The sequence below is a fragment of the Haliotis rufescens genome, unplaced genomic scaffold, assembly GCF_023055435.1.
Source record: "Haliotis rufescens isolate VD_foot unplaced genomic scaffold, xgHalRufe1.0.p SCAF_20, whole genome shotgun sequence".
Taxonomy (NCBI): domain Eukaryota; kingdom Metazoa; phylum Mollusca; class Gastropoda; order Lepetellida; family Haliotidae; genus Haliotis; species Haliotis rufescens.
The window spans coordinates 16,331,994-16,353,732 of NW_025963891.1; the positions used below are offsets into that span (position 1 = coordinate 16,331,994).

Here is a 21,739-nt window from a genome sequence, read left to right on the forward strand (position 1 = left end):
GTTTCCTCTTTATGGTCTTATTAACCGCAGAATGTCTCGGAAAACAAAATCCTCCAGATAACTCGGCACCAGACCAGACAGGTATTAATATTGGGCAATTGGAATTTTAGGAATATGTTTGTCCAACTGATTGGGCTTCTTTAGCTGGAGTTCACTCGAAGTTTGATCTCGTTTGTCAGTTTTATCTCGCCAATGAGGTACTACATTTGAGTTTGCACTTATTTTGAATCTCTCGATGACGCAGATGCATCTACCCTTAAATTGTTAACTGATAAATACGGGTAATATTTTTAATATGTCAGTAAACATTGTAATGTTCGTTTGTCTAATTTCTTTCAGGCACGAAACAGCGAAAACTACGTAAATGCCTTCATCGATATCGCTGTGGAGAGAGTAAGTACACATTGAGAAAGACTTGCGTCTTGCTGCCATAGGGATTCTTAGTGAGAAGAGGTGCCCAGTGCCCCATACATAAGTTATACTACTACCACAACCAATAATAATAATAATAATAATAATAATAATAATGCCAAAGAAAGGTGATCTGACTGATCCTAAAAACTTCCGCCCAATTACTTGTTTGAACACACAGAACAAACTATTTACAGGGTTTCTTACAGATCTCGTGTCATCGTACTGCAATTCGAATGACATTATCTACATGGGGTAGAAAGGAGCCAGAAAGGGATGTTGGGGTTGTAAGGATCAATTGCTGGTTCAGAAAATGATCCTTGAAGAGGCTAAAACTTATCACCGTAACCTCTCCATGTGTTGGATAGACTACAGAAAATTATGATTCTGTACCTCACGAATGGATTTTGAAGTCACTGGAAGGTATTGACCTCCCCGAACGACTACTTGTTTTACTCAAGCCTTTAATGAAATGCTGGTCAACTCAGCCTGAGATGTATTCGCAGGGGCAGGTGGTGACTTCGGAACCCATTTCTATTAGAAGAGGAATATTTCAGGGCGATTCTTTCAGTCCTTTGCTTTTCTGTTTGTCATTAAATCCTTTAAGCTTTTTGCTTAGCAAAGAGGAAGGTTATCACCCTGGACCTCCTCAGCACAGATCCCCAACACTTACTCACCTCCTTTACATGGATGACCTTGAACTTATTGCCAGTGGAGGATCCAGACTCAAAAAACAGATTCCCCTTGTCGAGTCCTTTTCTAATGATACCGGCATGCCCTTTGAACTCGACAAATGCATCATTATTCATCTGAAACGTGGCAAGGTAGAAGAGGGAGGATCAGTCAGTTTTCTTGGAGGAGGAGTTATTGACCATCTCGTGGAAGGTCAGGCCTAAACGTACTTAGGGATGCAGATTGGGGACAAACTCCAGAATGCCCATATCAAGGACAAACTTCGGGCAGAGTACAAATGTAGACTTAAGAAAATCTGGAGTTCAGAGCTGGACGCTCGCAATAAAGTGAAAGCCACAAATACTTATGCTGTACCCGTCCTTTCGTGTTCTTTTGGTGTTGTTGATTAGAAGAAACAACAAATTCAGGGTATTGACACCCTCACACGAAGAATCATGTCAGACAATAGATCCCACCACCCTCGCTCTTCCCTCAATCGCTTATATTTACCAAATTTGAATCATTATGTTAGGACGTGGTTTGATTAACGTTAGGGCTCTTCATGATGGAATTGTTTTGTGCACTTTTGCACGCATCTATTTGTCTGATGATCCTCTTGTGAAGCATGTCAAGACTCATAAAGAAAACAAGGCATTCCACAATGTTCTAAAACGAGTCAAGGATAACGGATAAATCTCAATGTCGGTGTTGAGTTTGTTGATGGTTCTGTACTGCTGGACGGAACAGAAATGAGTGTCAACCAAGCAAAGTGCCATATCAAATCGGCCCAGACTCAGTTTTTAAAGGAGAGGCTATCTGTACGACCACTGCATCGAGTTTATGTGCAGTGTGTTGAGGAGATCAGCAATCTTGCCGAGTCCTTCGCTTGGGTGAAGTCGTCTGGCCTGAATAGCGAAACAGAAAGCTGTATATTATGTATATTATGAAATGAATTTAATGAGGCTGCCCAACAAATTGTCAGTGGATGCCCAGCTTTGGCACAAACACAGTATCTTAAACGACATGATGGTGTAGCTCGATCATTGTATTACCGTCTTCGCAATGCTTGTGGTTTTAACACAGAGGTCCACCCATGGTACGACCCGGTATATGTAGAGGGCGTCATGGAACATGATAAATGCAAAATTCTTTGGAAGAGGCCCATTTACAGCCTCAGGCGTATCCAGGCCAACAGACCCGATCTTGTCCTTTCTGATAAATCAAAAGAAATGGGATATATTTATATCATTGAATTTTCTGTCCCCTTTGACACTAATGTGATTGACAAGATTGAGGAAAAACATGGCAAATATAAGGACCTCGCTTTTGAAATGACGTGCATGCATCCCAAGTACCAAGTTGTCCGACTCCCAATTGTTCTCGGTGCCTTAGGTCTGGTACCTCCCCATCTGTTGACTGACATAGGGAGAGTACCCGGGTTTGCTACCAGGAATACAGCCTTTCTGACAATCTGGGTAATGCAGAAAGCTGCAGTGTTGGGGAGTCTTCACATTCTCCGAAAACTTCACGGTGGGTTTGACTAGGCAGCGCTTCCTGGGAGAATTCCCTGTCTGGGCCGTGTGCAGAGGTGGCAAGGGCCCTGAGCTGATGATGAGCCTAACCAGCCTGACTGTGCCAGGATCACCCAAACCCTCTTTGCTGCATTTTTTTTTTATCTTAATCTGTAAATAATAATAATAATAATAATAGAAACAATAATTATAACGCTTAACGCTTAACACTATACAACTATTGCTTAAAGCACAACAAATATATACTGAACCGCAAAAAAAAACGTCACCATGGATAGATATATGAGAAACATTATTTCTCCAAACACTGTAAACATACTTTTAGACATATTAAAAAGATGAAATTTGGCAAAATTGATCATCAAGGTTGAAATTAAAGTGTCAAATGTTCTTAAAGTGAAACACAACACTGGTCTCTGAAAAAATGGCATCACAAGTCAGTATCTCGTGTGTCCGCCATGTGCATTGATGACTGCCGTGCAACGTCGAAACATGGAATGGATGAGGCGGTTGATGAAGGTCATAGGCTCTTGAGCCCACACTCTGAGGGACGCCTGACGCAGTTCAGTTGCAGTTGTCGGCCTTGGTCGGACGTCATCCATCTGTCTTTGAATCTCGTCCCACATGTGCTTAATGGGATTTAAATCGGGACTGAGGGCAGGCCACTGCATGGTTCTGATGCCATTCTGCTTGAGGAAGTCTCTTGTCGCTCTCGCAGTGTGGGCACGGGCGTTATCATGCTGAAACTCGTGGTTGCGGCGACGTGCCAAATGAGGTATGGCGTGTAGTCTCAAGACTTGATCAAAGTACCGAGCTGCTATGACACCACTGCCTCTCCCTTGACCGATGTTTTGGAAGACCACAGGGCCGACCCTCTGTGCAACACCAATTCCACCCCACACCATGATGCTCTCTCAACAACACAAGAATCCGAATAACGTTTCCCACGGCGTCGCCAGATCGGTCCCGGCGATGACGTGGTGTCAGAATGGGTCCTCGGTGTAGCCTGTGACAGTGGAGGTGTCTGCTCGTCAATCGTCGACGCACCGTGTCCGCACTAATGTGTCGCTGGTGTGTCCCTAAGGTCTGTCGGGCAGTTTCTGCAGCAGTAACAAAGCGATCTTGAAGATGCTGTCGCACAATCTTATGATCCTGACGTCGGGAGGTGACCCTTGGTCTTCCACTTCGTGGTCGGTCTTCTGTAGTGTTGGTGGTCTGGTACCGTTGCAAGGGCCTCTATATGGTCCTTACGTGGACTTGAAATGCATTGGCTACTTGCCGGGCGGTTTGTCCAGCTTGCAATCGTCCAAGGGCTTGGTGTCGCTGATTTCTTGTCAATCTTGGCATGTGGTAGCAATTCAATAACGAATGAATGTTATCCGATCTGGGTGTAATTTTATAGGGCAAGAAATCGGGGAACGCATGTGTATTTCTATTTGCACGGAACTCACGTGCATCGGGTTACCATGGCCGTTGCCGTGATGCGTTTGGGCGATCGGTTTTATTGTCATCTGCTTTAGGTTTTCTATCATCAAATTTTATATTTCTGGACGAGGTAATGTTAAATTTTAGAAGCTTTGACAAAAATTACCCAGATATTTAAATGACAACTTTTCATGCAATGTTACTTTGGGTGACGTTTCTTTTGCGGGTTAGTGTATATAAAACATCAATGCAAGAGAATAATCAGTCTTGATTGTCTACAGATTCCATTTTGCGTAAAGGACAAAATGGCTCTGCAATTATGAATGGACCACTGAAAATCAGTGATGACACCAGGAATGGTCCTAAAATACCGGTATCCACAGTCTTTAGTCATTATGCACTGAATCCAGAGCATCGTGTATCCAAACTCTGTAAGCTGACACAATGTATTGATGCAAGCCATCGTGTATCTTCACTCCTCAAGCTGACACAATGTATTGATGCAAGCCATGGTGTATCTTCCCTCTGTAAGCTGACACAATGTATTGATGCAAGCCATCGTGTATCTTCCCTCTGTAAGCTGACACAATGTGCGTGTGGCGTGAACGGTGATTGATGGAAGTCTCCGTGTATCACATATATGTATTAATGGTCACTCGGTCCTTGTGACCTTGTGAAAAACGTAAAAAAGTATATGCGATCTAGACTGCAATCAATCAAGATGTAATAATGCAATATTTCATGTCGTTTAACGAATGTCAACTGAACGCGAAAAAAACCCTTAGTCTGGAAACGTTATTTTCCCCTTCTCTGCAAAGCAACGCAGCTGATGCAAGGGTTAAGACTACCAACACAATGGTGTCCAAAGCGTTTTTCCCCTTTCATTTACTTAAGAAGCCAAGACCAACCATCATCTCCAACCTTAAGTGACTTCTTGTACTATCAGCACATGGTGTGCACGCCGTGTTCATCTAAAACCTTCTAGATGCCAATCGTCATCCTTCACCTGTGCGCAATTACCTCTTCAGCCGTGATTTTCAGCAAATTCGAAAACAAACTGCACCTGCATCAATTTTGATTTTACTCCCGCTCCCTCATCTTCCCTATCTACCACATGAAGACTCGGGGGTCAGAATTGGTCTTCAGTAACCCATATTTGTCCCCCGTGAAGATTCGGGTTAAAATTGGTCCTCAGTAACACACATTTGTCTCCCGTGAAGATTCGGGTTAGAATTGGTCTTCAGTAACCCATATTTGTCCCCCCGTGAAGATTCGGGGTAGAATTGGTCTTCAGTAACCCATATTTGTCCCCCGTGAAGACCCGGGTTAGAACTGGTCTTCAGGAACACATGCTCGTCGTTAAAGTGCGACTAACGGGATCGGGTGATCGGGTCAGGCTCTGTGATTTAGTTGATGCGGGTCATTATTTCCAACTTGCGTTGATAAATGTTCATGATATCAATCACTGGATTGTCTGGTCTTGATTGTAAAACACAGAGTAGACATACAACCATCAAAACCACACCTCTCTTTCATCCAGTTGTGTTAAATGCTGTGAGGAACGGCTTGTCTGGCTTAGTTCAGTGAACTTTAATCTACTCCAACTATAAATGGCTTATATTAGCTCATCGCTTTATACAGGCTCCCCCAGCACAACAGTAAAAGTAAGAAGTAACCGCCATTGGTAAAACACCACTTATAAATAGTAAGAAAAAAAGGATTGTTGCATTCCGACTTGCAGAAGACCAGTATCTCGTAAAAAATTGAATGATCCATTGCAATCATTTGATATATGAATGTCTTTCAAAGAAAATGCTAACAAGATACTGAACGATTTGCGTATTTAAACTCAATTATCCCTTCCCCGGTTTCTTGTTTCGTTTTTTTTCTTTTACTTTTTTCTTATGACTTGTAAAAAACATCAATTGACAGAGAACTGGTGTGTGGTCTCAATGTCGCAGTCTCACTATAACATAGAAGGATACAGTTTGAGGGGCGGCAATATCATGCGTCAAACCGTGAAGATCCGGGGTAGAATAGGTCTTCAGCAACCCATGCTTGCCGTAAAAGGCGACTTTGCGTATTGTAAGAGGCGACTAATGGAATCGGGTTGTCAGGCTCGCTGACTTGGTTGATGCATCTCATCGTATCCCAATTGCGTGGATCGATGCTCATGATGTCAACCACTGGATTGTCTGGTCCAGACTCGATTATTTACAGACAGCCATCATATAGCTGGAATATTGCTGAGTGCGGGGTCAACCAACAAACAAAGCTTGAGTAAAAAATGTTATAAAATAATACTGATGTTTTACTATAATTGATCATTTGCATAGTTTAGGTTTAATAAAGAAAAGTTCCCGTTACTGGTATCAAATACATTCTGCGTAAACTACACTGAACTGATTAAAAAGTATATCGACACTTTGAAGGGCCCCTCATCAACTTAAAACAGGATAATCTCTTTAATTAAACAGGATAATCTCTTTAAGTAAAACATGATAATATCTTTCATTAAAACAGGATCATCTCTTTAATTAAAATCTGTTGAAGTGTATAGACGTGGCATCCTTGCAGTGTTGCATTGTGCTACAACATGATGTTACCACGTCTGTTGCCAAAACAATAAAAACATTTCGCTTTATCCATCACCATCACCATGACAACTGATGCTGTAATAATATTCTGTAACTGTCAAGACTTTTTTGTCAGTTGCATGTCGCCATTTTGCCAAAGCTTGTTACACGTTTCCCATACACATTGTTTCATCAGATAACCGGACTGGCAGCTGGTGATTTTATAGGAATTATTTCAAAAAAAGACTGTATCAGAGAACTAAACAATGGTTTATAACAAAATATAGTTTCACGTGTGAGGGGATTATGCACAGTTCGGTCGGGCTCTTTCAATATGACACTCCCGATTTCAAACAGATTTCATTCGCCTTTGTATGACTGTGTTAACTTACCTTCCCTATACATTAAACTACGGTTATAACGAACACGCTTATAACGAACTGACGGATATAACGAACTACTTTTTTGGTCCCGACTATTTGCTGTAGTTATGCTGTATATATGCTTATAACGAACTACGGTTAAAACGAACTAAGATTAGTAGTCCCTTTGAGTTCGTTATAACCGTACTTTACTGTACATTACTTTAGTAGAGGGAGATTAAAGATGTGATATTTAGTTACGATATATGTAATTCCTATTGAACCCATTGCTACTGTATGTGTATATATACTATAGGCCTATGGTCTTTTCAGCACTTGAAATAAAGATTGAATTAAATAGAGGGAGATCGTCACACAGTGACTGTGACACCGTGACACCGTGACTGAAATATTATTGGCTAACATTCGTTCATTCTTTCCAGCATTAAACAAAACATGTTTTTTGAAAGTGAGTCCTCGTGAGTTACTATGTTTGGCGTCAGCGGATGGTCTTATATTTACTGATGATATACAGTGAAACTCTGTTAGTCCGGAAACCCCGCAATCCAAACGTCTACAAATAGACACAGGGCATTGTTCCGTACCTGTGATTCGTTCACCGGAAATGACCTGTTTCATTTGTTACGGCGCAATCCGGATTAACAAGGTTGCACTGTAACGTGTGTATTAGAATCAAATTTATACATGATTATTCAAATGATATACCCCTTTAATTGTTCTGATTAAAATATGTTATTCTTTTCGTGTGTTTTTACTCAATTAAAAAACCTGAATATAGATCATGCAGGTTTGAAGTGATAATTCAATACAACCTTTTTTAATAGGGTCCTCATGATGTCAATCACTGTATTGTCTGGTCCGGACTCGATTATTTACGGACAGCCGTCATACAGCTGGAATATTGTTGAGTGCGGCATTAAACAACAAACAAACAAACGAACAAATAAACCTAAATCGTAATATTTGTTCTTATCCCCTTCGTATAAGTTGTGTTCATCCTCACTGGCTCACAGGGGCGGTCGGGTAGCCTAGTGGTTAAAGCATTCGCTCGTCACGCCGAAGACCCGGGTTCGATTCCCGACATGGGCACAATGTGTGAAGCCCATTTCTGGTGTCCCCCGCCGTGATATTGCTAGAATATTGCTAAAAGCGGCGTAAAACCATACTCACTCACTCACTCACTCACTCATTGGCTCACAACATCAAAACAAGAAGGATGACACTAATGTTAGAAAGTGCATCCGAGCTAATGTTCCTAACAGTGCTAACGATTCACAAAACCTTTGTGTTCTAGGCAAGGGCATACAAGACGAAACACGTGTTAATTCCTTTCGGTGGTGACTTTGCTTTCAACACCGCAGCCGGCTGGTTCGATGGAATCGATAACCTCATCAAATACGTCAACGCCAAGGTAAACATTTCCTTGTGTCTAGTTCCACCATTAAACCAGCCCCTCTTGCAGTTGCATGTGCTCCGTTTGGCTCAGCCACTCTGGCATTGTCAAGGTCTGTTGTCTATATGTCCTCAATCTCGAGGCAAATGTCCTTTGTTCAGGACGCATGTATTAATGTGATAATGTGATTACATATTTATGCTGTTTCTACGCGGGGACGCTTAAGCACGTTCCGATTGATGTTGAAGGCATCGATTATTTTTGGTTCTCTTGAAAATGGTTTCGTGAAAATAGGGACTTTTGCATCTGCCGTGTTTGCAGATCAATGCTAGCATTGTTGCACATACTGCCTATTGAAGAAGTTTATCGAACGGAACGGTTTTTTTTCTTACAACTGATTTAAAGAATTGCAGAACTTACTCGTGTATGGTAAATAGTCCCCCATAATACTGACATAAGTGTCCTTACGGACACTTTAGAAGATATAGAAGGTACGTCACGCCATTGGAGGTACGGCGACGCAATTATCTCAAAACTATATATTTCAGCTGCTTTAATCTTGTACCAATTATATATTTTTATCCGAAGAAAGGACATTAAAGCTGCAGCTTCATAACTTACAAGTGGTCATGTACACTTATGATAGTTTCTGTACATAATGTCGTGATGGGCGCGTATAACTTCACCACAAATAAATCAGACATAGATATGGACATAAATCAGAATATACAAAAGTATTAATGACGTTTAATATCCATTTCTACAGCAAGACACTGGCAGCAAGGTGAACGTCCTCTACTCAACCCCGACCTGTTACATCAACAGCGTCAACAAAGAAGCGGCAACGTTTGAGACGATGTCGACCGACTTCTTCCCATACTCCACCATCCCCAACACCTTCTGGACGGGCTTCTTCACCAGCAGACCCGGACTCAAGCGCCATGTGAAGACGGCCAGCAGCTTACTACAGGTGGGAATTCAAAACATTCACTTCCTTCGTGGCGCAGTAGCTTAGTCCAGGTGGGGTAAGCATGTGACTCTCTTCGTGGCCAGTAGTTTAATACAATTGGGGAAAGCATGTTACTCCCTCCGTGGCCAGTAGCTAAATCCAGTTGGGGAAAGTATGTCACTCCCTTCGTGGCCAGTAGCTTACTACAGTTGGGGAAAGTATGTCACTCCCTTCGTGGCCAGTAGCTTACTCCAGGTGGGAAGAGCATGTCACTCCCTTCGTGGCCAGTAGCTTACTCCAGGTGGTGAAAGTAAGTCACTCCCTTCGTGGCCAGTAGCTAACTCCAGTTGAGGGAAAGCATGTTCCTCCCTTCCTGGCCAGTAGCTAACTCCACTTGGGGAAAGCATGTTCCTCCCTTCCTGGCCAGTAGCTAACTCCAGTTGGGGAAAGCATGTTCCTCCCTTCGTGGCCAGTAGCTTACTCCAGGTGGGGAAAGCATGTCACTCCAGTTGGGGAAAGCATGTCACTCCCTTCCTGGCCAGTAGCTTACTCCAGGTGGGGAAAGTATGTCACTCCCTTCGTGGCCAGTAGCTAACTCCAGTTGGGGAAAGCATGTCACTCCCTTCGTGGCCAGTAGCTTACTCCAGGTGGGGAAAGCATGTCACTCCAGTTGGGGAAAGCATGTCACTCCCTTCATGGCCAGGGGTTACTCCAGGTGGGGAAAGCATGTCACTCCCTTCGTAGATAGCAGCTTACTACAGCTGGGAAAAGCATGTCGCCTTAGGTCCCGCCTACATATAGTGATGTACGTACATGTAGTTTGATTAAGTTTGAAACAATACTGTTTCCTTTTTTTAAACTATATCACCCGTGAACGATTATGAAATAGCACAAGTTGAAAGCTGTTGTTTTTTTTGTCTTTTGGTAGACATTAGTTTGACATGTTATGTCTGTGTTTTGAAACAAACGCAGTTATAGGATCCCGCGCACTTGACCTGTGACAGGTGCTCATGGCAGGTGGCTGTTCACAGGGAACCTTGAAACGTAATTATATTTTCATTGTTTTTCAGACGTGTAAACAAATGGCAGCTCTTGCACAGCTCCAACACACAAAAGCAAACGTTGATAAGTTAAGTAAGTATCAGTTAGTTTGTTAATTTATGTAAGTAAAGGTGTTTGTATATTTAAAAGAAAACGAAATAAGAGGAGTGAGTGAGTGAGTAATAGTCACTATGGTTTTACGCCGCTTTTAGCAATTTTCTAGCAATATTACGGCGGGGAACACCAGAAATGGGCTTCACACATGGTACGACGAGCGAACGCTTTAACCACTAGGCTACCCGACCGCCCCCGAAATAAGAGGATGTTTTGTTAACGTTCAGATGAAAGTCAAGGCTGAGTGTAGCTCCCGCTGCATGTTTTTACAATCGACCTCCACAAAACGCACGACATGCCTAATCCACTGTCTCGGTCCTCTAAACGAAGGGATCAATTATAATAGTATTTATTAAGTTAAACAGGACCCATTTGTTATATTTTCCAAACGTAAAACTACATTCTGGCGATAGTACTTTCAACAACCAGTTAGAAGCTGAAGATATTTTTACTTGTATATAATTGAGTGAGTGAGTTAGTTTGGTTTAACGCCGCTTTTAACAATATTCCAGTTATATCGCGGCGTGTCAGCTTAATGTGGGAGGAAAGCCCGAAGTGATGCAGGTCTCAGACGTTTACTACTTCGGTGAAACCCACGAGCACGGGTATGGTGCTGACTAACCTAGAAACATAATCGGGGCGAACCGGGATTCGAACCCACAATCATAGGTTGCTGGCGTGTCCAAGGGACGCAACTCTGCACAGCGAATCGCGGCGCCTTAGACGACTGGGCCACTCGTGCCCCCTACTTGTATATAAGGGAACACTGTGACATAATTTATAAAATGCAGGCGCCCCACACTTCATCTGTGTAACATATGTTCCTTCCCACAGAAAGCGCCGTGGGTGTCCTTCAGCATCACGACGCCATCACGTAAGTAGATTAAGGGAGCTTGATGTCGGGTACAAATTCAAGTTTGGGGTGTAGGGATTAACAGGTTTGCAATACATCCATCCGTCAAAATCAACTTTTCAAGTTTATATAACTCAAGTCAACAAAAAACCCGTTGTAATTGTCATATGTCTTCTCTGAAATGAACACCATCGATCACCACCTACACAGACCCATGTCTAGATCTACGCACGTGAGTTGTACCTTGGTCTGTTGCAGCGGCACCGAGATGCAGCACGTTACTGATGACTACAACAAGATGCTGAGTGATGGAGAGGTGGCGTGCCAGGTGAGGGATGTACTGTATACTGGTCTGTCATACAGGCCCCAGCTCATGAAGCCTTGCGCTAATGGAACCAACATATTAAATCTCATACATAGCCTCACGTCTGGGCTAAATCACTCGCTGGGGCCGTCGATATATTCTGGTCTGCCTACGCGAGACGGATCAAAAACAACATGTTTCTCTCGTCGTGTACTTGCAGCTTTGCAACAAGGCTACGTACACCTGGGGTCTTCGAAAGTTCACTGAATAAAAAAACGAAACGAGGCCAGAGACACTGGAGTATGTTTTGCATGATACCGCATGCTTGACACCGCATGAAGAACGCTAGTAACGGGAGATAGAAATCAATTCATCAAGACCTAGCCATTGGGCGCGGGATGTGCTTGTGTGAAGTCCATATGGAACTGGTCTTATATTATATGTTAAACATTCTTGCTGGTCTGATTACCGTCGATTGGTTTACCCTCAGGGTAGCTTGGCGTACCATCACCGTTACGTAGATAATAACTCGTTGTCACTGGATATATGTAATAGGTATTGCCCCTGGCTTCCTAAATAGTGGTAGATATGACATTATACACCGAAGAACACAGATTCCAATTAAATTGTATTCGGGAGATAATGATTGAAAGAAGGAGTGGGTGAGTTGGGTTTAACGCCGCTTTTAACAGTATTGCAGTTATATCGCAGAGTGTCAGCTTAATGTGGGAGGAAAGCCCGATTGATGCAGGTCTCAGACGTTTACCGCTTCGGTGAAACCCACGAGCACGGGTATGGTGCTGACAAACCTAGAAACATAATCGGGGCGAACCGGGATTCTAACCCACAATCATAGGTTTCTGGCGTGCCCAAGGGACGTTACTCTACACATCGAATCGCGGCGCCTTAGACGGGAGACAATGAATATCGTACATTATACATTGAAGAACACCGATTCCAGTTTACCATACTCGGAATACGATGAATGTCGTACATTTTACATTGAAGAACACCGATTCCAGTTTACCATAATTCGAATACAATGAATGTCGTACATTATACATGGAAGAACACCGATTCCAGTTTACCATAATTGGAATACAATGAATGTCGTAGATACCCCTTCTTAATTCATCCCCGGTTTAAAAGTGCACGTTGATTGACGTAATCGCCTGAAGCTAAGTAGAATTGTACATGTAGATTTCAAATTGATAAATGTGGAAATGGATCTTCGATCAGCGGACAGTGAACATACGCGAACTGTATCCTGATCTCAATAGCACAATGATACCACGCCTAAAGATCAAACACTGAATTATCACATAATTCGATACGCAGTTCAATGTGTAATTCAGAAGCTCATACCAAACACTGTCCAAAGCAATTGCATTTCAACTGAGAATTGTGAAACGTCTTCATTTCATTCGTAATGGCTTTGGAACAATAACAATAGAGACATGACAGTTTTAAACCTCTCTCAGAAGCCTTATCTGATCATATTCACTCTGAGACATTGGAACAATAACAATAGAGACATGACAGTTTTAAACCTCTCTCAGAAGCCTTATCTGATCAGGGGCGGTCGGGTAGCCTAGTGGTTAAAGCGTTCGCTCGTCACGCCGAAGACCCGGGTTCGATTCCCGACATGGGGACAATGTGTGAAGCCCATTTCTGGTGTCCCCCGCCGTGAAATTGCCTGAATATTGCTAAAAGCGGCGTAGACCATACTTACTCACTCACTCACTCACTTATCTGATCATATTCACCACGAGACATTTGAACAATAACAATAGAGACATGACAATTTTAAACCTCTCTCAGAAGCCTTATCTGATCATATTCACTACGAGACATTGGAACAATAACAATAGAGACATGACAATTTTAAACCTCTCTCAGAAGCCTTATCTGATCATATTCACTACGAGACAATGGAACCATTCCTCCAAATGACCCTCGTTCATTGGCCATTATTACCATTCTAAGCGAAACTTTTAAGTGCTTTTATGAGCAATACTGGGAGGCTGAGATATGTAGAATGCATTTACATTTCTTTCAACAGGCAGAATTTCCCGTTCCGTGTCGTCTAGTGTTGGATATATTTGTGCTTAAAAGCTTTTACACATCTTAATTGCAAATGATGATGCTGGGTATGCATTAAGCCTGAGACGGTTTATCGGTCAGGAATTCGGAGAGACGTATTCCGCTGTCGCGGTGGTACATGCAGTTGTGGCATGCAACGACGTGACCAAATGTACTTTATTTATCACAGGAGTGGTTATTATTAGCAACAATAATGTTTACACAGACAGTGAGCCACAAAACAGGCGTCAACTCGGTAAATTTGTTGTGGAAAGTAATGAAAAACATTCATGAAGCGTAATCTCCTTTTACGATCAAGCTTTCTTTGGGCGTCAAATGCATGTGTACATTCAACATCAAACATATCAACGACGGTCAGATGTTTAAAGTGTGATATGTCTCTTACCAACAGGGTTAAATCCACTTTGCAAAAAGTAAGCAAGTGTTTCTTATAATAATAGATGCTTTCAAATGTCCTTTAATTGTTCCCTTGAGAGTGAGTGAGTTGGCTTTAACGTCGCTTCCAACAGTATTCCAGTTATATCATGAAGTGTCATCTTAATGTGGGAGGAAATCCTGACGTGATGCAGGTCTCAGACGTTTACCTCTTTGATGAAAACCCACGAGCACGGGTATGGTGTTGACAAACCTAGACACATTATCGGGGCAAACTGGATTTCAAACCCATGGTCATAGGTTTGTGTCGGGCCCACGGGAGGCAACTTTGGACAGCAAATTCCGACGACTTGGCTCCTGTTCTACGTGTTCACTTATGCTGTGTCTATTTACACAACATTAACGGGATGTGCTATAGTATTTTCCTCGACCTAAACATTAGATACACAGGACAAGACTTGGAATATTGGAGGCCAAAAGTATAAAACGACATAATTCGCTCTGAGATGTTGTGCCCCTTAGCCGTGTCAGGATCTGCTGTCAGGGTTTATACTCCCAGATTAATTACTCTACTCATTGAGGATTCTATCAGCACTATACCAATGTTCGCCGGTCTCAGCAAAGCGGTAAAGGTCTAAAACCTGGATCACTCAGCGCTTTCTTCGTGTAGCTTTAATAAACTGTCTGTGGCATCAAACAACATTCACTCACAGCAATCACTGTACAGCTGTATATCTGAAGTCTATTGCAGAGTGCTACACCACATTTATCTCTCAGTTTAAATCAGATTGCTAATATTTATTTGAAACCGGACATTTCGGCATGGGATTCCAGCGCTATCCATTTTCAATCTTCAAGTAATATAACTCCTAAAAGCCTGGTTGGACCTTCGATACATTGTAATAGTCGCCCTTTGAGTATAACCAATATCATAGCAATAAGGTTTGGCCAAATATATTATATATATGGAAAAGCCTGTTTTGATTGTTGAGGGGGCGGTCGGGTAGCCTAGTGGTTAAAGCATTCGCTCGTCACGCCGAAGACCCGGGTTCGATTTCCGACATGGGTACAATGTGTGAAGCCCATTTCTCGTGTCCTCCGACGTAATATGGCTGGAGTATTGCTAAAGGCGGCGTAAAACCATACTCACTTACTTGATTGTTGAGTTTGAAAGGTGGTATCAAAACTATCCTGGCTACTTCCATCCTACACAATTCTAGCAAAGTTGCAGCTTTTCTTTAGAAGGGAATTGTTGAGAGTGAACTTTCACATTACCTTTTGACGTGCCAATTAAATATGTCCCGAAATCATTAAATTTGTTGAGGCGTTATTAGCCCCACATCTGCTCGTGCTCCATTTCGCAATCACGATGACAGAACGTCTCACTATACACTCTGTAAAACAGTATTGGTATTGAATCTCATAGTCAATGCATTTGATATAAATTCACATTTCAGCGACAGTTTTACAGTTAGGTTTTCTTGTTGTGATTATGTGTGTTGTCTTGTATTTTCAGTCGGTGATAGATGACGCCTACAGGGCACTGTCAACTCCACCAGGAGTGGCTCCGAAGCAGGAGTTCTGTCATTTGCTCAACATCAGTTCTTGTCCAATAACAGAAACTGCTAAAACGGTATGTTGAATACAGTTATACATGGTCCTCGGCACCAGTGAAGATCCTAGTTATAATAGGTCATCAGCGACCCATGCAAAAACGTCTCAATATCGCGGCCTCGCTACGAACATAGAACACTACAGTTTGAAATGTAGCTTTATCATGCGTTTGTGGCGATTTTGTGCTTGAGTCAAACCGTGAAGATTAGAATAGGTCTCCAGCAACCCATGCTTGCCGTAACAGGCGACTGTGCTTGTCGTAAAAAGCGACTAACGGGATCGGATTGTCAGGCTCGCTGACTTGGTTGATGCATGTCATCCTATCCCATTTTCGTGGATCGATGCTAATGATATCAATCACTGGATTGTCTGGTCCAGACTCGATTATTTACAGACCGCCGTCATTGCTGAGTGAACACGTCTTGGAGATAATCGATTTATCAGTAGTTCGAGACAATAGAAGTACAGGTATTAAACCTTAGTATACATGTATAACAGGACCAGGACGTAACCTCCCGGCAACGAAAATTCGAGGCAATAACGTTAATGAGTGAGTGAGTGAGTGAGTTGGGTTTAACGCCGCTTTTAACATTATTCCAGTAATATCACGGCGTGTCAGCTTAATGTGGGAGAAAAGCCCGAAGTAATGCAGGTCTTGGATGTTTAAAACTTCGGTGAAACCAACGAGCACGGGTATGGTGCTGACAAACCTAGAAACATAATCGGGGCGAACCGGGATTCGAACCCACAATCATAGGTTTCTGACATGCCCAAGGGACGCAACTCTGCACACCCGTGCCCCCCTAACGTTAATGAGATTTCACAGTACGATATTCAGAAATGCCGAAAAGGAAAAAGGTGACACAAAATTATTTTCTGTTATACTCATAAGCACCGGAACATTTCCGATCTCTTGTAGGAGTAAATTAATGAGTTATTTACCTCAATCAAAGTGTAAATCATATATGAAAAGAATCAGAGAGTCATTTTCAAACAATATCTCAACTGAAGCATGTAGCCATCTATATATACCGTGAGGGATTTTAGATTCGCCTGTTGTGTATGTCAGTTGGGAGTGTCAGAAACCATCTAACCCTGAGTCCAATTCCAAAATTCAGCCACACCCATGCTCCACGGGGGCAGGGGTGACCCAGACGTATCAGGCAACGCAATTCGTTGTACAGAGCTGCATCCCTTGCGGTGTCATGATTGTACGATCATGAGTCCAAATCCTGCGAGTCGAGTGAGTGAGCCAGAATGGTTTCACGCCGCTTTTAGCAATATTCCAGCAATATCACGGCGGGGGACACCAGAAATGGGCGTCACACATTCTACCCATGTCGGGAATCGAACCCGGGTCTTCGGCGTGACGAGCGAACGCTTTAACCACTAGGCTACCCGACCGCTTGTTGTTTCATCAAAGTGGTTAGGCGTATACCTTCAGTCACTTAGGACTTTCCTCATTACTTTCGGTTTCCGACAAGCTGACACGCCGTGACTTAACCCAAATAGTGTTCAAAACGCCGACAAATCCAACCCACGCATTATAGGATCATTGCGTGCATGCAAGACTATCTGAAGTATACTATCCGGGATGATTATGATCACAAAGCATACCGTCACGCGTGATAACTCCCAACTATCAGTAGATCTGCAGAGTTGTGTACATCACTGCTTTTATTCACAGTTTTCCGTGAATTTATTCAACCCCCTTGGCTGGCCAGTCACCCATTTCGTCAGGCTGCCGATCCCCGGGGGCACATACACGGTGGTGGGAGACGGCAAGGAGATCAGGGCTGAGGTGAGACTTGCAACATTCTCTGAAACAAGTACAGTAAACTTCGGTTATAACGAACACGTTTATGACGAAATAACGGATATAATGAACTAACTTTTTAGTCCCGACTATATGCTGTAGTTATGCTGTATATATGCTTATAACGAATTACGGTTATAACGAACTAAAATTAGTAGTCCTTTTGAGTTCGTTATAACCGTAGTTTACTGAACTAGTTTATCAAATATAGTAAAGTACGGTTATAACGAACTCAAAGGGACTACTAATTTTAGTTCGTTATAACCGAAGTTCGTTATAAGCATATATACAGCATAAGTACAGCAAATAGTCGGGACCAAAAACGTAAGTTCGTTATATCTGTCAGTTCGTTATAAGCGTGTTCGTTATAACCGTAGCTTACTGTATAAACGGACTAGCGTCTTTGTGGGATTATCTAGACTTGCTGGTTACAGACATACAGTAACTGGAGTAACACTGGTGTTTCATTCAGTGCACCCGAGGACCAAGGCTAGGTTGATGTATTCACACGTCTCTGCATTTACTGCTGAACTATTTCTAAAAATAGCAACTACACAAGGCGAATGAGTGTTGTTTTACGCCACTCTCAGCAATATTGCAGCCGGCCTGTAAATAAGGGACAGACTGTTTTGTAGTCTAGGGTGGGGACTGGGATGTTATATGGAGGGCTTAGTCTTTGTTACAGCTACAGCCGCAATACCAGATATTTTTTAATAATAAATACTATGAGACTGAATATATATTTTTAGAGCATCTTGCAACAATTTATTTTTGTGGCTGCCAATTACTTTCTTTTTGTCAATAGTCAGAAGTTTAATTTTTTTTTTTCAAGCATTTTGGGACAATCAAATGGTTCATACATATATATGAGTCAGACAAACCAATGGTTGATGGCGTGAGCAACTGACCTTTCCTTTAGTGTACGATGACAAAATCAACATTGAAGGTTAAGATACCCTTTAAGACATAATGCACTTTCCTTGTGGGGATGTTTAGAATCAGGTGGGGTAATCAGACTTTGCATTTAATGAAATCACGGCGTGGTCAGTCTGAGAATTTGATAAAATTGTATAAGTCGAATTAACAAGTGAATTAAATATATTTACAAAAATGAATTTGTTTTGCTCGCTGTTGCAAGATACGACGCTTATACGTATAGTCTAACTTCTTTTTTTTATTCCGGTGTTTCCGTGAAGTCAATATTAATGGAAAGTGTCTTATTGAACCAGAGTGTAATATAGTTATGTCTATTATCTGTCATGAGCTCCACCACGTGGAGTGTACGAATGCATGCAGTTTCATTTCCACTGCATTACCTCCCTATAATGTGGACGGCATAAATCTTTCGGGACTGATTTTAACTCGTAGCTAAAATATCATGAACCTTTTTCTCAAAATTATCATCGTTATGTTTTTAGGTTTTTAAAAATTATTATACTTCCCATCTGCATTACGGCAGACATGTTAAGCTATTAATTTCTGTAATGCTTTTTGAAGAACGTGAACCAACTGGTATGACCGCGTGTGCGGTGTTTTCAATTTCAATATTGCACCAGGAAGTTGAATGAATAATACATGCAGTTCCATTAATATTGTACAACAGAGTAATATGGACAGTCGTTGCCAAATCCCTGAATAAAATAGACCATGCCACTCAAGGCAAAATGAGGCTGTTTTAGCGAGTGTTATATCTCCTTAAAAAAGGTCAACGTCCTCATATTAAAAGCATGAATGATTGATGTCAGATCGATTGAAGTGGATCACGTGATATGGTAGCAGGTAATTTGTGTCGTTTCAGGTCAAATTGATTGCTTCTACTAATCGCTGCAACAGACAATTGACATTGAAACATTATTCATGATCATGAATTCACATAATGCATAGTTGAATGCGGCTTGGGGTATTAATAATCGTGAAATGCCGGCTGTAACGATCGACAATGACTGCGCTGACTTAATGTTTATACGGTACGCAAACCTCAGTTTTTATAGTATTTGGACTACGGATATTACTAAAAGCTAAGGTCCGTGTATGGTCGAAATAAAACCAAGAGTTTAAACAGATACTCTATAATTCATCCATTGGAAGTCATTCCTGTCCGGGAAAATAGAGAAAAATTAAATCAAAAGGATTTGGAGAAAAGCTGTTAAACGCAAAGGGATATATATACATGTGTTAAACCTTCAAAGTCTTTTGTCAAATTGTTGATTTATGTAATTAGTACCCATCTATAATGTACATATAATTGTAATAGTTTTTATTAATAGTATTTATATATTTGTGGTTATATATTGTGTGGCTACATATCGTGATGTTGTATACAGTGATGTTATATATACAGCGTTGGTTATATATATTAGTGATTTCTTTGATAGTCATTTAGAAGTAGGAGTACTAAGTTAGGATAAGAATTTATGGGTGAACAACTTCTTTATTACAATAAGAGTGACGTTTCGGTGTAGGTTCTAACACTGTAGAACCGTACTTGCTTGATAACGATGTTAGAACCTACACCGAAACGTCACACTTATTGTAATAAAGAAGTTGTTTATCTATAAATTCGTATCCTTACTTATATATAGTGATGTTGTATACACTGACGTTGTATTATAGTGATGGTTATATATATTACTTGTTTTCAAAGCGGAGTCCTTGTTTTGAGGTGAGGTGAAATTGGGTTTAACGTCGCGTCCAAGATTATTGCACTTATATAGCGACGTGCATGCACGTGTGTGTGTGAGTGTGCATGTACGTGTGTGTGTTTGTGTGGCTGCTTGTACTAGTCCGGACTGATGCCGTTTCTTAGTGCTAGCTCACTGAGATACCATGCCGCAGTTTAACACGAATACCCCACCTAGACACAGTATACTGACTTCGAGCCGACCAGTCCTTGTTTTAGCCCCTTAATGCGGAGCCCAAGACAGGGTAACAACAAGTACCACTTTTTAACGTATTATTGTTTGACGTGGCCGGAGATCGAACAAAGAACCTTCCGCTCTCCGGGCGGACGCTCTACCACTAGACCACGGAGTCGGTGGCCTCTTCAGAGATAACATGTACTCAAATATTCTTTTTGTTGTTTTGATGCAAATTGATTGAAATTTTGATAAATTTAAGAAACAACTATTTAAAATAGTGTCTGGGGGCACGGGTGGCCCAGTCGTCTAAGGCGCCGCGATTCACTGTGCGGAGTTGCGTCCCTTGGGCACGCCAGAAACTTATTGTGGGTTCGAATCCCGGTTTGCCCCAATTATGTTCCTAGGTTTGTCAGAACCATACCCGTGCTCGTAGGTTTCACCGAAGTGGCAAACGTCTGAGACTTGCATCACTTCGGGCTTTCCTCCCACATTAAGCTGACACGCCGTGATATAACTGGAATACTGTTAAAAGCAGCGTTAAACCCAACTCAATCACTCACTAAAATAATGTCTCCTTGAAATGTTTTTCTTTTATGATTAAGTCACCTACAACCCAGTCTTTTTAATGACAGCCGAAACGTGGTTACAGAAAATCTTGTAAAGTCGACAACATGAAATACCAAGGGAAATAATATTCACTTTCACTTCAGACATAGCATGGCAAAAACTTACACGCTCCTTACGTCGCCTCAAAGTACAAGTCTACCCCAGAATGTGTATCACTCACTTGTGTTTCATGATCGTGTATCATGCTGAAGTCTAGAACACTGATCATGTGGTCGTTTAATATTTTGTTATACACAGGGCGCTCTTACTTTAACCTTTGAATAGTATAACGTCGAATATGATTGTTGATTTTTTGCATAACAATCAAATCAAGTTTTACAGGTAAAAGCATTAGACTTACAGAGTTTGCCGATCTGTAAGGCAAGAACCTTGTTTAAATAGATTGAGTGGGCGAATTGCATTATACGTTTCATTTCATTTTTTAGATTTCATTTTAATAATTTAACATGGCTGGTTTTATAGCCTAACGAAACTTCTTCATACATGTCTATGATGGGCATTTAGTTGGAAGAACGTGAAGACATGGACTGTTTATGGAGAAAGAAGTTTCCTATAAAAGTGTCAAGTCTTCATCTTCTTCAAGGGGGCACGGGTGGCCCAGTCGTCTAAGGTGCCGCGATTCGCTGTGCAGAGTTGCGTCCCTTGGGCATGCCAGAAACCTATGATTGTGGGTTCGAATCCCACGTGCTAAAC

The 21,739-nt window shown here is 41.8% G+C and overlaps 1 protein-coding gene across 3 annotated transcripts in view; it reads left to right on the top strand.

The window, feature by feature from the left end:
• Positions 1-21,739, top strand: part of LOC124132471 (lysosomal alpha-mannosidase-like) — a 91,594-nt gene that overhangs the window by 53,666 nt on the left and 16,189 nt on the right. For all 3 annotated transcript variants that reach the window (XM_046496400.2, XM_046496384.2, XM_046496391.2), the window contains exons 8-15: positions 340-393; positions 8,294-8,410; positions 9,159-9,362; positions 10,412-10,475; positions 11,331-11,370; positions 11,608-11,677; positions 15,648-15,764; positions 17,433-17,546. In XM_046496400.2, coding sequence (XP_046352356.2) covers positions 340-393; positions 8,294-8,410; positions 9,159-9,362; positions 10,412-10,475; positions 11,331-11,370; positions 11,608-11,677; positions 15,648-15,764; positions 17,433-17,546 — 780 coding nt within the window. The remainder of the gene's footprint in view (positions 1-339; positions 394-8,293; positions 8,411-9,158; positions 9,363-10,411; positions 10,476-11,330; positions 11,371-11,607; positions 11,678-15,647; positions 15,765-17,432; positions 17,547-21,739) is intronic.